The sequence below is a fragment of the Dromaius novaehollandiae genome, chromosome 5 (genome assembly GCF_036370855.1).
Source record: "Dromaius novaehollandiae isolate bDroNov1 chromosome 5, bDroNov1.hap1, whole genome shotgun sequence".
NCBI classification, from domain to species: Eukaryota; Metazoa; Chordata; class Aves; order Casuariiformes; family Dromaiidae; genus Dromaius; species Dromaius novaehollandiae.
In genome coordinates this window covers 55,698,283-55,711,924 of record NC_088102.1, presented here as the reverse complement: position 1 = coordinate 55,711,924, position 13,642 = coordinate 55,698,283, and the positions used below count along the sequence as shown (strand labels likewise).

The 13,642-nt window shown below is 42.7% G+C and overlaps 1 protein-coding gene across 1 annotated transcript; it reads right to left on the bottom strand.

The window, feature by feature from the left end:
- Window positions 1-6,286: 6,286 nt before the first annotated feature.
- LOC135328660 (uncharacterized) lies at window positions 6,287-7,815 on the bottom strand. The gene is made up of 3 exons (XM_064513518.1): window positions 7,675-7,815; window positions 6,596-7,149; window positions 6,287-6,510 (listed from the first exon to the last, which is right to left on the bottom strand). Exons 1-3 carry the CDS (start codon window positions 7,712-7,714, stop codon window positions 6,487-6,489), a joined length of 618 nt encoding a protein of 205 aa, XP_064369588.1. The 5' UTR covers window positions 7,715-7,815; the 3' UTR covers window positions 6,287-6,486.
- Window positions 7,816-13,642: the final 5,827 nt, after the last annotated feature.

Below are 13,642 nucleotides of genomic sequence, written 5' to 3'. Positions count from 1 at the left end.
CAAGTCTTCACCAGGGGAAGGGATAAGGAGTATTTGCATTTAAGGTAAACATTAATGACATCAGGAAATAGTATCTGAAAGTCAAATCAAATCATTTAAGCTGCATGGCCTCATGATCTATAAGTAGGTGAAGAAATGAGAATATCTGTATTAAATAGGAGAATATAGCATTCTGGGGAAAGTACTGATGCACATTTGGCTCGTTTTAATGTTGGATCGAGATTCCCTTTTCTGTGACTGCTGTGTCCAGATCTGGAATGCTGTTTTTGCACCAGTGGGTTTCAGAAAAATGCTGGTAATTTGGAGGAAATACAGGCAGAAGCAATACATTTGATTTACAGGCAGTGAAGGGTGCCTGTAAAGACTTTTATAAAGTCACCTTTCTGTAAATGTAAAAGAGGTCCAGATGAATACTTTGGCTAACACACAGTTAATACTTTACAGGTATCTGTGCCTACGAATATGTATCAAGGAGAGTGACTTTGTTTTTGTCTTCTTGCTGTTGACAGTTATTTCCCTGTACACTTTCCCAAACAAATGACAAAGGACAGCTTCTGCAGACTATAAGTAACTTGATATAAGTTTCTTTCTTAGGATGGTCTCTCTCATCAAGGAGTTAACTCTAGTCAGTCTCATGCTCCTTACGGTTGGGCTGACGAATTTGTTAGGGAAGTGTTGTCCTCCACCGGCAGAGAGAGAGAGAGACAATTTGAGCAAAAGGTCTTCCAGTCTCTACTTTGTGTGGCCTAAAGCACCTCCTCTGCTTGTGAGGAGTTTTGGGAAGCGGAGGGCTCTGCGCTCTCCTCAGAAAGCCTCTCCGCGTTGTCCCAGGGGGGACGTGTCCTCTTGGGGTATAACAGGGGCCATGGCTCTGTTCCTAAAGACAGAACAGGCTCTCAATCATTGCATGCACATGTTGGAAAAAAACTATGCCACCAGTACAACTCTGTTGGAATCAATGTGGAAAATGTCCAGGGCAAATCTCCAGACTTACTGAAACTTTCCTTCTCATGTAATTTACAGCAATTCTTGAAAACTTCCCAACTTCTTCCTATGGTGCTATTTATTTTGAATGGAAAAGGGGAAAAGAGAATACTAACAGCACCAGATGTAGGTACCTTCTATGCAAAATTATACTCTACTCTTCTAATATGAATTTGTGATATGTGTTGGCTTCAATATATGGTCTGTATTCACAAGCACGTTGTAAAATTGATTCCAAACCAAACATTGGTATTTCATCTGGGAGAAAATGCCTTGGTTAACTGCCCATTACAGGCTGCATTTTTAGAATAATGATGGCAATGCCATGCCAGCCATGTTCACTTCCAAAAACCAAGATCAGTTCCAATTTTTCCTAAGCCTAATTTTGGAAACAGCGGTTCTTGGCTCTTCAAGAGTCAACACTAGCAAGAAACTTAATTGGCTCATTAGAAAGACTAATTTGGCAATTCAAATCGTAATGTCTTATCCAAGCATTACAGTTTAATTTAATTTTGAATAATTTTCAAAGCTCTTGGGATGCCAGCTGTAATCAAGGTTGTTGTGAAAGGCAGCTGCAGACTGGTCGGGTAGCTGGCTGCACCACAAGCAGGGGCTTGGGCTGGTTCCTCCCCAGCACGCGTGGGAGCGGGATCTGGGCCACAGGCACCAGCCATCTCTGTTGGTTCAAGGATAAGGCCTTGTACAGAGAAAGACTGCTGGCTACTCAAAGGAGTATGATGACTCCCTTGTGATATCTACATCCAAGGGCTCTCCAAATCACCAGCAAACCGAACAGAAAAGCAGTGGTGTCTGAAACAAAGCAAATAACTTGACTGTATATCTGTTGACATGAATGTTCTCCCTTCCCTTTGACAGCTCATCCTGCGCTGGGACTGGGCAAGTGTTTTGTAAACTAGGTTCCAGGCATTTACTGACAATAACCATGCCATGTTTTTGGAATTGTACAGTGAACCCAGCTGTTTCAGATATTTACAATTATCACTTTCTAAACCACTTAAAATTGGTTGGTTGAGACTTAAGTATTTCTAATGAACAATGAAGCTTGGTTTAATGAATCTGCTTGGTTGGAGTGGTTTCTAGATATGTCATGTACCTCTTGTACTACAGCATTCATCACTTGTCACCACTTTTTAAAATTGCAGCTACCTTTGTGTATCTGCTATACATTACAACGTACACACACACACACACGCCCTGTGTGGGAAAATCTGTGAGGGGGATATCGGTGTGTAAGTCAAAAGCTTGCATGCTCTGAGTCTAAAGCACTTTTTAGTTAAAAGAGACATTTTAAATTCTTGGCTCCCAATCACTATCTGTTTGTCACCTTTACTCTTCCTGTCTTTCCTAGGGAAGAAATTTCTACCTTACCTGACATGTTGGCCTGTCAATGCTCCAGTGATTTAAATGATCTAGAAAATCAGTTTCAAGGTAAATCTATAACAGGTTAGTCCACCTTGACTCTTGAGACACATGTACGTATGACGTAGATGTGTGTCATTCTTCCACTACTGGTTTCCCACCCGAGGGAGACAGTCGGATGCTACTATGGACTCGGGGCTTGTGGCGTTTGCAAGGCATGAGAAGTGATTCTCAGGAAGTTTGCCTTTCCTGTAGGCAGGTGTCTAGCTGGCTGGTGTCACAACATCCTCTGGGGACAAAGCAAAGTTGTCAACCTAAGGAAGTGACTGATTTTCTAATTACAGGACGTATGTCCGTATGCACATGGCTTTTCAGCTAATGCCTGCTCAGTCATGCAGTTCTTGAGAGCTTTTCTTCATCTAATGTGATATCTGCCGCGTGAGCAAGCTCAGCCAACCATGGTGTAGTAGGGTATCGCAGTGACCCTGTTATACTGTCAAAACGAAACACAGGCATTGGCAATTGTATTGCCACTGGTTGAACAAAGGAGCTGGACACACCAAACATATCCTTCAGCTTTATGAGGAGCATAATCAGATGTGGGGAACAGAGCAGGCTCCCCTTAGTGCCCGGCCACTGTAACGCACCTAATTCCGGATTGCGTTAACTGTGCAGCATGACATACGAGCAGAGCTTTGCTCTAATCAGCGCAGGGTTTTGTGGGAGTGCAGGTCTACGTGCACTCAAGGCACCTGGCGCTCTCCTATGACCCAGATAACATCTCTGGGAATAAGGGCATCCGGCTGCAGCAAAGGGAGGCTGTGTGAGCGCAGGATGGCTCGGGCTGAGGGCGTGCAGGCACCACGGAAGTGTGCAGAGGTTTCCTCAGGCAGGGCAGTTTACATTAGCACACAGAAGGAGACTTTTAATCCTCAGGTGCTTCAGCCCTTGTGTTAGAAAGGACAAGACAGTAAGCTCTAACCGATGAAAACCCTGAATGTTTTCCCAGAGTGTGGAAAATGTGTGGCTGGATACTGGTTCCTGCCTAAAGTCAGTCTTTAATCAGCTGAATTGAGCATTTGTACAAATACGACTTCTTGAGCATCCCAAATACTACCTTCTATTTTTAAAGTACGGGCAAAGACACTGTAAGTACTTAAAATTATTCAGTGATACAGGCACCTGCAATAACAAGCTGTTTCCATCTGCAGTTGCCAGGCGGAGTTGAGTTAGAGACTAAGGAAGGCTTTACGTGCCTGTATAGGTGTACGGTTCCACTTTTTTCTTATTTTAACAGAATTTGACACAGTAGATGATGTGTGCATTGCGTATACTGGGAAATGAAAGCAATTATTTCTCTAGTAAACATTCATCAGACTGTGATCTCTCCAACCCACCTGCAGGTAATTTTTAATCTGTAGTGCAAGCAGTTACAAAGAGACTCTGATCACCTGAGAAAAAGCAAAGCAAACAAAAACACAGCAGGAAAAATCTATTTCTGATGAAGTCCACGGAATGGAGACTAGCTAAACGAAGCTGTGTGAGAGGGCAGGAGTGGAAAGGCCTGGTGCTTGGTTAGCCTCAGGAAAGCTACTGGAGACTGTAAGGTAATTTGGGGCTCGTATGTTCTTTGTTAATGACCTGCTCCAGGATTTGCAGAGGTATGAAAAATAACCTCCTAATTACAGCCATGACTCAGGGAGGAACTTAGATGCCATGCTATGTGTTTTTTTTACCCCAGCTTCAGTGGAGCCAGGATTTCATCCCTTCAGCAATACCCAGCTCCCAAAAGTTTAGCTATTTTGATTTTGCCAGGTCTCCTTTATCTTCCTTTTTTCTTTCAATAGTATTTTGACTTTGAAACTTCTTACATGAGTCTTTAAAATAATAGCTTGTACAACGCTATCTAAAATAGGTCATCGAGGAGTCTCATACAAATCGCGAAGTGTTGCAGCTCACCTTTCTGTAGCGTTTCCTGGACTGAAAAGGGAACACCACAGCTGTTCCATCTGCAAAGGTCATCTGGAGTGTTTTTGCTAACCTATGCATTTCTTCGGGATTTACATTCGCATTATACTAAAAGTCTACCATGGTACACACCATATTGTTAATGACAGTATTTACATTCAGAACTGTATGATTAACTTGTCTTGTGTCGTAGAAGGGAATTGCTAGGACAGCCTGAGCCATACTCGTAGCTAACAAAGGCCTTATTTTACTCTTTCTCTGTGATTTTATTTCTTCTTTAAATCATATGTTGCAATTTCTATATGTTTTCACTGCAATGTTGGCAAAGTTTAGAATAGGTACTTATGTACTGATTTAGTCCATTCTCACAAAAGGCTTGCAATTCATTTTGATCCAGCTTTTATCAAACTTTATGTACGCTATTGTCTAAGTGTTCCTTGCAATTGATGACAACCTGAATCTACCACTCTTTTACCTTTCCAGAACAAAGTCCTAGATTATGATACCCTAAAGTCTAACTCACTTTAAGTTAAAAAAGAAAGGTTTTTCCAGAATGTGCCCAGTTTGTAAAAATTAGGGGGTATATAGGAACCACCCATTCTTATTAAAAAATATCTAGTTTAATTTTAAGGCATAAAGCTAAATTTATTCATTATGTTCTTAATGGTAGTTGCCTCCTCAAAGTCTATGCTTGCTTATGTTTAGTAGTTTCTTATCTGGAAACCTAGCTTGCTATCTTATGCGTGAAAATTGTAAATAGAGAACACCCCCTCAAGCTTCATGACCTAACTATTATTGCTGCCCTGTTTTCCTTAGAGTTTGTTTCTGCTGCTTTGTTGCTCTGTTAAACATGTGGGAAGTAGCTGTAATGCGTCTTCCTTTCCAAGGTACCCAGGCATGCTACGTACAGCCTGGCTTGTCGTGCACGCAGCTCGGAAGTTTAGAAAACCCTGAACCATGTATTTATGGATTTCTACGTTTTCATGTGGCCATATATTAGGAATTATAGTGCTTGTCCAGCCAGGTGGGCTGGAGGCTGCGCTCGCCTCTCCTCAGGCGAGCTTGCTGTGCCAAGGCCACACGGCAGATGGGTCGCGTGTCGAGGCCTCCTGGCTCTCGCTCCCATGTTTGCTGTGGGAGGCGATGCAGTTCCCTAGCTGTGTGCTCAAAAGAAGCTCGCCTGCAGCTCGCCGATGGGGCAGCAATAGTTCAGAAAAATTTGCATGTCAGTAGTTATTGTAAGTTATGAACCAAAAGTAAGAAGACCTAAGCTCAACTTACTCTGAAGTTTTGTAAAGTGTGAGATGACCTTTTCCATTTAGTTTTATTGATTATTTTTTGGTAAAAATCCTGACATACCAAAGGAAAATATATTCTCTACCTTGGAACAATGAAATGCTGATTTCTCATTGATTTCCAGTTGAAGACTAGAAAGTAAGCCTGGAAGGGATCCCTGGAACTCCAGTCCCAAGACACCGTGACTGTGGGCAGTGGCAGAATGGATGTCCAGCTTCCAGGGCACCACCAGCGTTTATTCTGTGTCTCCCAGTGCACTACGCACCACAGAAAACTGCCTGACCACTTTATCGCTAAAGCGAGGGTTGTAGTAAGAGACAGGAAGCCACAACGATAACGTGCCGCAAGAAGAAAGCAGGAGAGACTGGAAAACATGGCTTTTTGGAGAGACTGGAAACATCTTAGCTCCAGGGTTATTGGTGAGGCAGATGTGAGTGTGGGAGTCGGAGCTTGCCTCACGCTGCAAAGGTGGAAATCTCTCTTCGTCCCTCGCCTCTTCCGTCAGCCCGCTCCGATACGGAGGAGAAATTCTGTGTGGGCCTTGATTTGGTGCTCGGTTAAGCTTTGTACTTCTCAGTAAAATACGCTAACCATTTAAATGCGTCAGAACAATCCTGGCTGCAGTTGTTCTAAGCAAAGAAAAAGATCGTGCTTAGTTAGCAAGCAGCAAGGGGTTAAAACTTAGTAGCACATATTCTTTGGGGAAAAAAAATGCAGGGAGGAGGGTTGTGGTACCTGATTTGTTTATTTTTGTAGCTGAGGTTTTTTCCTCTCGCGACGCCAGCTTGCCGGAGCAGGGCTCCGCATACAGAAGGCCCATTTACAGTGGCAGGCAGGCAGCTGTGCTCCGAGTGCTGTTTAGCTTAAGTCGTGATTGATGACCTGAGTGGGAGATTCGAAGAGTGAATTAACAACTTCAGTAAAAACACGTTGTTTGTCTTCCCGTTTACTTTCCACTTTGCGCTACCTCGCCGTCTCGCCTCCCTCGGGTAGCCGTCCTCGTCCGCCTCGCCGGCCCGTCGTGTCCCCTGTCTCGGGACCGCTTTCCTTCCTCGCTCAGGAGAAAGCGTCGCCTCTGCTGCTTGCCGGCTGGGTGGACGTCCCCTCCCGCCAGGACGCTGTCCGCAGCGTGGAGGTCTCGGGGACTCAGTAATGCTCCACTGGCCTGTACTTTGTGTCTGGAAGGAAAGAAACTTTCAGACGCCTTTTCCAGCTGTTTGTCCTGAAAGATGTCTGAAGAAGGCCAACGTGATGGCTTCGCTTCCCCCAAGACGCACGGCCGGCCGCGGGGCAAGCCGAGGCTCTCCCCGTGGAGGACAGGCAGACTTTGGTAGGGCGCGTGCGGAGGGTGATCACGCCGCGAGGGCAGCAGCCGACAGCCCGGGGGGCCCACGTGCAGCTTCCCTGTTTTTCCACAGGCTTTTTGTGCTGCCTTACAACTACGTTCACTTAAATTCACAGAGGTGCTCTGCTGATCTCCAGTACCCTCGGTGCCTCGCCACTGGAGCAGAACCGATGTCACTGTTCCAGGAAGAAATGTCTTAGTATTTTTTGTTTCTTCCTTTTTAAAACATCCCCAGCTCAGTACCTGGACATGCGCTAGATAGCATTACCAACTCCGCGGATAAAAAAAAGTGAGTTATATCACCTGTAATCTGAGATTTATAGAACTAGAAGGTTTGGGTTCTTGTCTCTCTTACTGCTTGAACTTGTTCAATACCACAGAACCATAGGGCTAGATGGGACCTCAACAGGTCATGTAGTTTCTTCCTTTGACGCAAGGCTAGACAACCCATATTTACTTGAGTCCTGGCAGATATTTTTCCAACTTATTCTTGCATGCCTGTGGTGATGGATATGCCATAATCTCTCCAGGCAATGCATTCTTGACTTTTATTACCCCAAACATTAGAAATTTTCTTAATTTTCCTAATTCTTGAGTCTTCTGTGATGGAATTTAATCCCCATTACTTTTATCCATCATGTATTTTGAGAATAGATTTCCTTTCCTTTCTGCAGCATCTTTTTATTCAGCGTTTTACCTACCTTCAGTGTTCTTACTACAGGCTGAGCAGTCCAAGCCCATTCAGTGGGTGCTCATAGATCAGGTTTTCTACATTGTCATTCAACATCCCAGCTTTCATCCAACTGCTTTTCCTGTTGCTCTTCTTCTTTCTTGGAGCGTCATGCTCCATCTGAGTAGGCTGAAAGTGGAACTTCCTTCCTGACTCTGACAGACTATCCTGCTCTTTCCACACCCTGGTATGACATTTACCTTTTCATGCCTTTTCAGGATGTGACCACGCTGGCTCGTGCTCACAATGTTACTAGATCCCTTTTTGCAAAGCTGCTATCCAGGTGACTGTTCCCAGGCCTGTGCATGTGTGGCTCGTTATTCCTGTATTTCTTGTACCACCTTGTACTTTTCTTTATAGAACAGCTTCCTGATCTCTACAGACCATTTGTTTTATTTGTTTGCAATGAAGTCTGCCCTCCAACTTACCAGTTTTCCCCCTGTCCTCTTGTTATTTGTCACTGACAGAAATGGCCTTATTCTTCCACTCTCCCAACTACCGGCTGCCTGACTTCCTGGTCAGTGGTGAAATAGTAGTAGTAAAAAACCCCGGGGCACCCCTATCTATGTTCTAGCTTTCCGTTTACATTGAACATTTATAAGTAATCTCTTGGCCTACCGGTTTTGCACCTGACCTATTACATTTTAATTTAGCCTACGGTCAGTTGATGTGATTATAAGAAAATAGAAAAAGTTTTACTAAAGTAAAGCTATGTATGTGTGCATATCTCCTCTCCATGTCCACAAGGCCTGATACCATATCATACAGGGAAACGAGAGCGGTTTGCTGTAATTTGCTCTTAACATAGGTTTGTGCTAACTGCCACTCATGGACCTATTTTCTTCTCAGTGCTTACAAATAGATTGTTTACTTAAATGTGCCAGTATTTTCTGATAAAAGAAGTATGCTGTCAGGCCTGTAAATTCCCAGCTGCTCTGTTTTTGCTCCTTTGTAAGAATAATCACCCTTTTGGCCCTTTTGCAGTTTTCTGGTATGTTATTAATCCTCCACAGATTTCCAGAGATAAGTAACTGCCGGGAGCTCTGGGACTTCACCAGTTTTCCTTGGGGCTTTGTGTATCTTAGCATGAAGTTCTCGGGCCTGAGTTGAAAGTATTTAACTTATCGAAGTACTCTCTAGCCTGTGCTTTCCCTGCTCTTGCCTCTTAGTCTTAATTAAAATTGCTATTGAATTGTAAATTTTGTTCTTAGTGAAGTTTGGTCTTCTCAAAACTATCTGTCAAAATGTGCTTTTTGACTTTGTGAACAAACCTTTTCCTCTTGATTTCTCAAGCTACTAGTTTACTTAAAATGATATTGGGTGCTGCTTTATAAGGATCCTTTTGCATTCTTCAGGAAAAAACACTTTTTTCTTAATGAAAGCTGAAGTAGTCATGCCTTAAAATATCAAATATCTCAATATTAATGAAAAAAAGAGAGAAATTGTAACACGTCCTACTCATTTAGCTTAATACATGTACACCAGCTTAATATCTATGAGTCCAATGTGTGGCTAGGACACTATTTGCACTTTGTTTTTTATGCAGGCCTCCTTAAAACCTGATGTTGGATCACTGTGTTGAATTGTGCTGCTTAGAAAAATCTGTGTGGCGTGTCAATTTTGCAGCGGGATGGGACTGAATGCCCCGAAGTGAGACGTGCGCAGAAGCAGAGGAGGGCTGGGGCAGCTGTTCGGATGTGGTGCAGAGCCTTGAAAGGACACAGTAAAAATGAGAACTGAAGTGAATCGCGTCCTTTGCTGTCAGACATAAGGGTGTATCTCAGATCATAACACATGAAATATTGGCTAAATTTATATTGCCTAGTGGAGTTTTGGTGTCTTTTTAAAAATTGAGAGCGCAACTAAATAGAAATCACCAGTAGTATCTGTGAGAAGAAAATGGCATTGCCATTGAGTTTTCCTGCTGGTGACTACTCTTCTGTTTTAGAGACAATTTTTGTTCCAGTTAGGGGGGGGGGTTGTCTCTACATGCACATACACGTGAAGTAAGGCTGGAAAGAGTAATTTTTTTTTTTTTAATGTTTGCAGACCTGAGCAGAGAAGACGGTGCTTGGCAGCAAACTGGGAGTGATCAATTCTGGTGTCAGCTTCACCTGCATATGCAAGATGAGTCTAAATAGTAGCTGAGATATATATACTAAGAATGAACAGGTTTTCTTTTCATTTTTAATGATAAATCTCAAATGAAACAAGTCCAGTTAATTCAGAGTTAGAGTTCTCAGTTATTTTCAAATTAATTCAGATAAGACAAGAATGACAAGAAGATGAAGTTGTAGATCTTGCTATTTTTACTTTTTAAGAAGCAGAGCAGATATTTTAGGCAGTTTAATATTTATTTGTCATTTTTATTTTTCCAGCACAGGAGAGCAGGTTAAAATGAAAAAGACTACCTGCAAAAAGTTGTGATCTTTCATTATCAGTTAAAGCTTTGTGAACTGATTTTACAAATGTGACATTGAAAAATAAGCAATTGCTCCTAACATATAGTCTTGTTCAGCAGAGAAATTGGCAAGCATGTCTTTTTTTTGAAAGTATATATAATCTGGATAATATATATGTTGCATAAAAATGTATGGCCTGAAATATAATCATTAAAAACCCAGTTATAGTTACCAATTACTGTTTGTCTTACAGGAAGAAGGAAAAGGGCTCTGGTGGGCAAGGTGCCCTACAAATACACGGAGTTTGCACAGATACTATTATAGGGTCACAGGCTGAATGGATTTTTGAAAGATCAGAGTTTATCCTGCTCTCCCAAGGCAAGATTAACTACTCCTGTGTGATTCCTGAAAGATGTTTGTCTAGCTTGTTCTTAAAAGCCTCCAAAGACAGACTCTCCGCAGCTTCCCAGGGCAAATTATTCTCATGCTTTACTACCCTTACTGTTAGAAAGCTTCCCCCCCCCCATAATGTTTAACACAAATTTCTCCTATTGCAGTTCAAGCTCTTCATTTCTTTTCCTCACCACCACAGATAGAGATTATTCCTTTCTTCTTGCAGTGGCCTTGAGCACTGTTATTTCATTCCTCTCTCCCTGAGTCTTCTCTTCCTTTTTGGCTGGACGACACAGTTAATTCAGGCTCTTCTTGCAGGGTGTCCGTTCCAGGCCTCTGGCCTCCCTCCCTTGCCTTCCTCACAGCTCTTGCTCAGACTCTGTCTATCTTCCCCAAAATACATCCCAAGTGGGATGCAGCTCTTCAGCTAAGACTAGCACCAGCGGGCAGGAGCAGTCTCCTGCATGGCTCGTAGGCTCTGCTGCTGCTCGTACCCTAGTGAGGTGCTGCATTTTTACAGAACAGATTACACCGTTGCTTCGTGGTCACCTGGTGACCCATTACAACCTCCAAGACCTGTTCGGAAAACCAGCAGCCTAGCTAATCACTCTGATTAATCCTAGCTAAGTGCAGTGCTTTTGTTTAGGGAAGAGAGGCTTAGGGTGCCCTTTACAGCTGGACAGAGAAGCGAGTCGAGGCGCAGAAGAATAGCCTAGCTCTGGTAAGATGACACTGGGAGTTTGGGAAAGAGCCGGGAATCAATGCGGACTGTCCTCCAGATCCTCATCTGCAGTGTCTCTGCCCTGGCTGTAGGGGAAAATCATTGGACTGAACACTGAAAACATGGCAGGCCCTAATACATTTCCATTCTGACTCACTGTTACTCATTGCTTCTTGGCCCTCATTAATTAAAAGCTCGTGTTTTTATGGCCCTCATTAATAAGACCCAACAAGACAAGTCTCTGCCCGGCCATCTATCTGGGTTTCCTGAGCATTCACTCTACATATGTTACTATTTATAATAACTGCATACTAGAAGCAAAAAATGGTTAATATTTTGTTATAGTAATATTGCATGAATTAGTAGCTTTGCAGGCCCACGGGGTGGCAAACTGTCAGACAGCAGCAACTTTACATTTCATGTGCTCCTGAGATTAACAACCACTCTACTTTATTTCTTTCCTAATGAGAAAAACAGGCGTGGTAGAGCCAGCCACTGGTATTTCATCGTTCTCCTCTCCAGCTACAGGCTGAAGAAAAGAGAAGCAGCATGGGAACACAATGAAATGGCTAAATTGTCCCTTCTTTAGGAAAGCCAGTTAGGTAGAGCGTTTTCAAAATGAATTTCCCCAAATGTTGTTTTGGTGCACGTTGTTTGGCGTTAAGCTCTCTGGAGTATCTGGCGATTTCACTGAGTTCTCTAATAGGAACCAAATCCTTTAGGAAATCCAAAGTTATCCAAATACAAGTCCCTGGATTATTTAAAAAGTATGATCCTCATCATGAAAAGTGTGGACATGCAAAAGGAGCTGTTTACAAGTAGGAAACGAGTAGTGTGACACTGGGTGAGGTGAGCATAAAGCACTGTTACAGCCTGCTGGGTAGGACACATCAGCATGTGCACTTTTATTGTCTTTGGTGTTGTGGTTTGAGATGTTTAGCTTGACTCTGATGCTGGTGATTAAAAGCATGCTGTTTGTTATGAAAAGAGCCAAGTACGCTCTATTGTGTTCTTTTCTGGTTTTTAAACTGCACTCATCACTGTGGTCACCAACTACTTTAAACGTTTAGATATATTTTTTTTTCCAGCACAGTATTTTTAAAAGTATTTTCTAACTTTTTCTGTAAAATTACAACTGTTTCAAGTCATACCTTTAGTTTGTTTGCTGCAATTTTCTCACAGAATACATGGCTGTCAGGTTCCCAAGGTTTTATTTGGATTCTGGTCTGGAAAAGAGCTCTGCTTGCAGGTAAACCATTATTTTGAGTGCTGCCAGGGCTGCGTATGTCCTTTGGGGTAGGTGTGTTTGCTCAGCTGAGCTACAGGCAAAGGTCTATCTTAGGGGTAGGGTGTAGCTAAAAAGGGCCAGGCAGGCACTTTTGTTGCACCATGGTGGCATTTCTTCTGGGCTGAGATGAGGCTTAGCCTTGGCTCATGGTGCGAATGCATCTTTCCTTTTGGGATGCTTACAGAAATCCTTGGTGAAGGGGGATTACGGGCAGTTGGGTAATTAAGCATATCTGACCCAGAATTAGAAGGATGAATCTTGATATTGTTTCATTCTTCCAAGAAAAAATAACATAGATTTGTGTTGTATTTACCTAATTGGCCATCCAAATTCTTGCCAGAAGTTAATCTCTCTGTGCCATTCCCTTGGGTCAGTGGAGATACAGTCAGACAGAGATCTGTTGATTAAATGTACACATATATGTCTGTAGCAATCTATTCCTGTAGTCTAAACGCAGATCTGGCAACTGTTGGTTAGTAGCATTTAACTTGCTGTTGAGACACTGTGACATTAACACAAAGGGCCAAGTGCTCACAAGCTGTATGCATGCATAGACAAAAGTCTGGCCAGGTAAAAATTCATCATCACTTCTGTTTCAGCTGTAGCACTTGCACTACCATGAGCGCTCTAGCTGTGGGTTAGCCGGTGCTGGGTGTCCTGGTCACCTCCTGTACTGCTTCTGTGCCTCGTGACTGGGGAGCTTCTGCACAGCTCCTTAAACAAGTCAAAGGAAGGAGAGAAGGGATATCCATTTAAATGATCTGTGCACTGCCTAATGCACTGTGTCCTGAACTTGTGTATATTCATTAAATGCCCAAATGTGCTGACGTGATTTTTTTTCCCCTTGGAGTCAACGAGAAAAATCCCCTTGACTTGAGGGATCTCAGAAGGCGCTATATAACTCATTAGGTAACAAAAGATGTTCCATAAATAATTTCTCAGCAGTTCTTGCTGTTCCTGATTCATAGTATTGCTGTAAAACTTGGATAAAAAGAAATAAGAACTGCTAACCACAACATGCCCTTCTAATTAACTATTTTTCAAATCCGATTTAATTTCTTCCCAGCTGAGTACTAGACAATAATCTCAGCACTAGAAAATCTTTTTTTCAATTAGAGGTCACATTTCTAAAAAC

What these genes read in the sequence shown, in the direction of transcription:
- LOC135328660 (XM_064513518.1), bottom strand. Translation starts at nt 7,714, where the DNA reads ATGGGCTTGGACTGCTCAGCCTGTAGTAAGAACACTGAAG. An exon ending in CTGTAGTAAGAACACTGAAG is followed by an intron (nt 7,150 to 7,674) that starts GTAGGTAAAACG and finishes TTCCTGGAACAG; the next exon opens with TGACATCGGTTCTGCTCCAG. An exon ending in GAGGGAGGCGAGACGGCGAG is followed by an intron (nt 6,511 to 6,595) that starts GTAGCGCAAAGT and finishes TCTCCCACTCAG; the next exon opens with GTCATCAATCACGACTTAAG.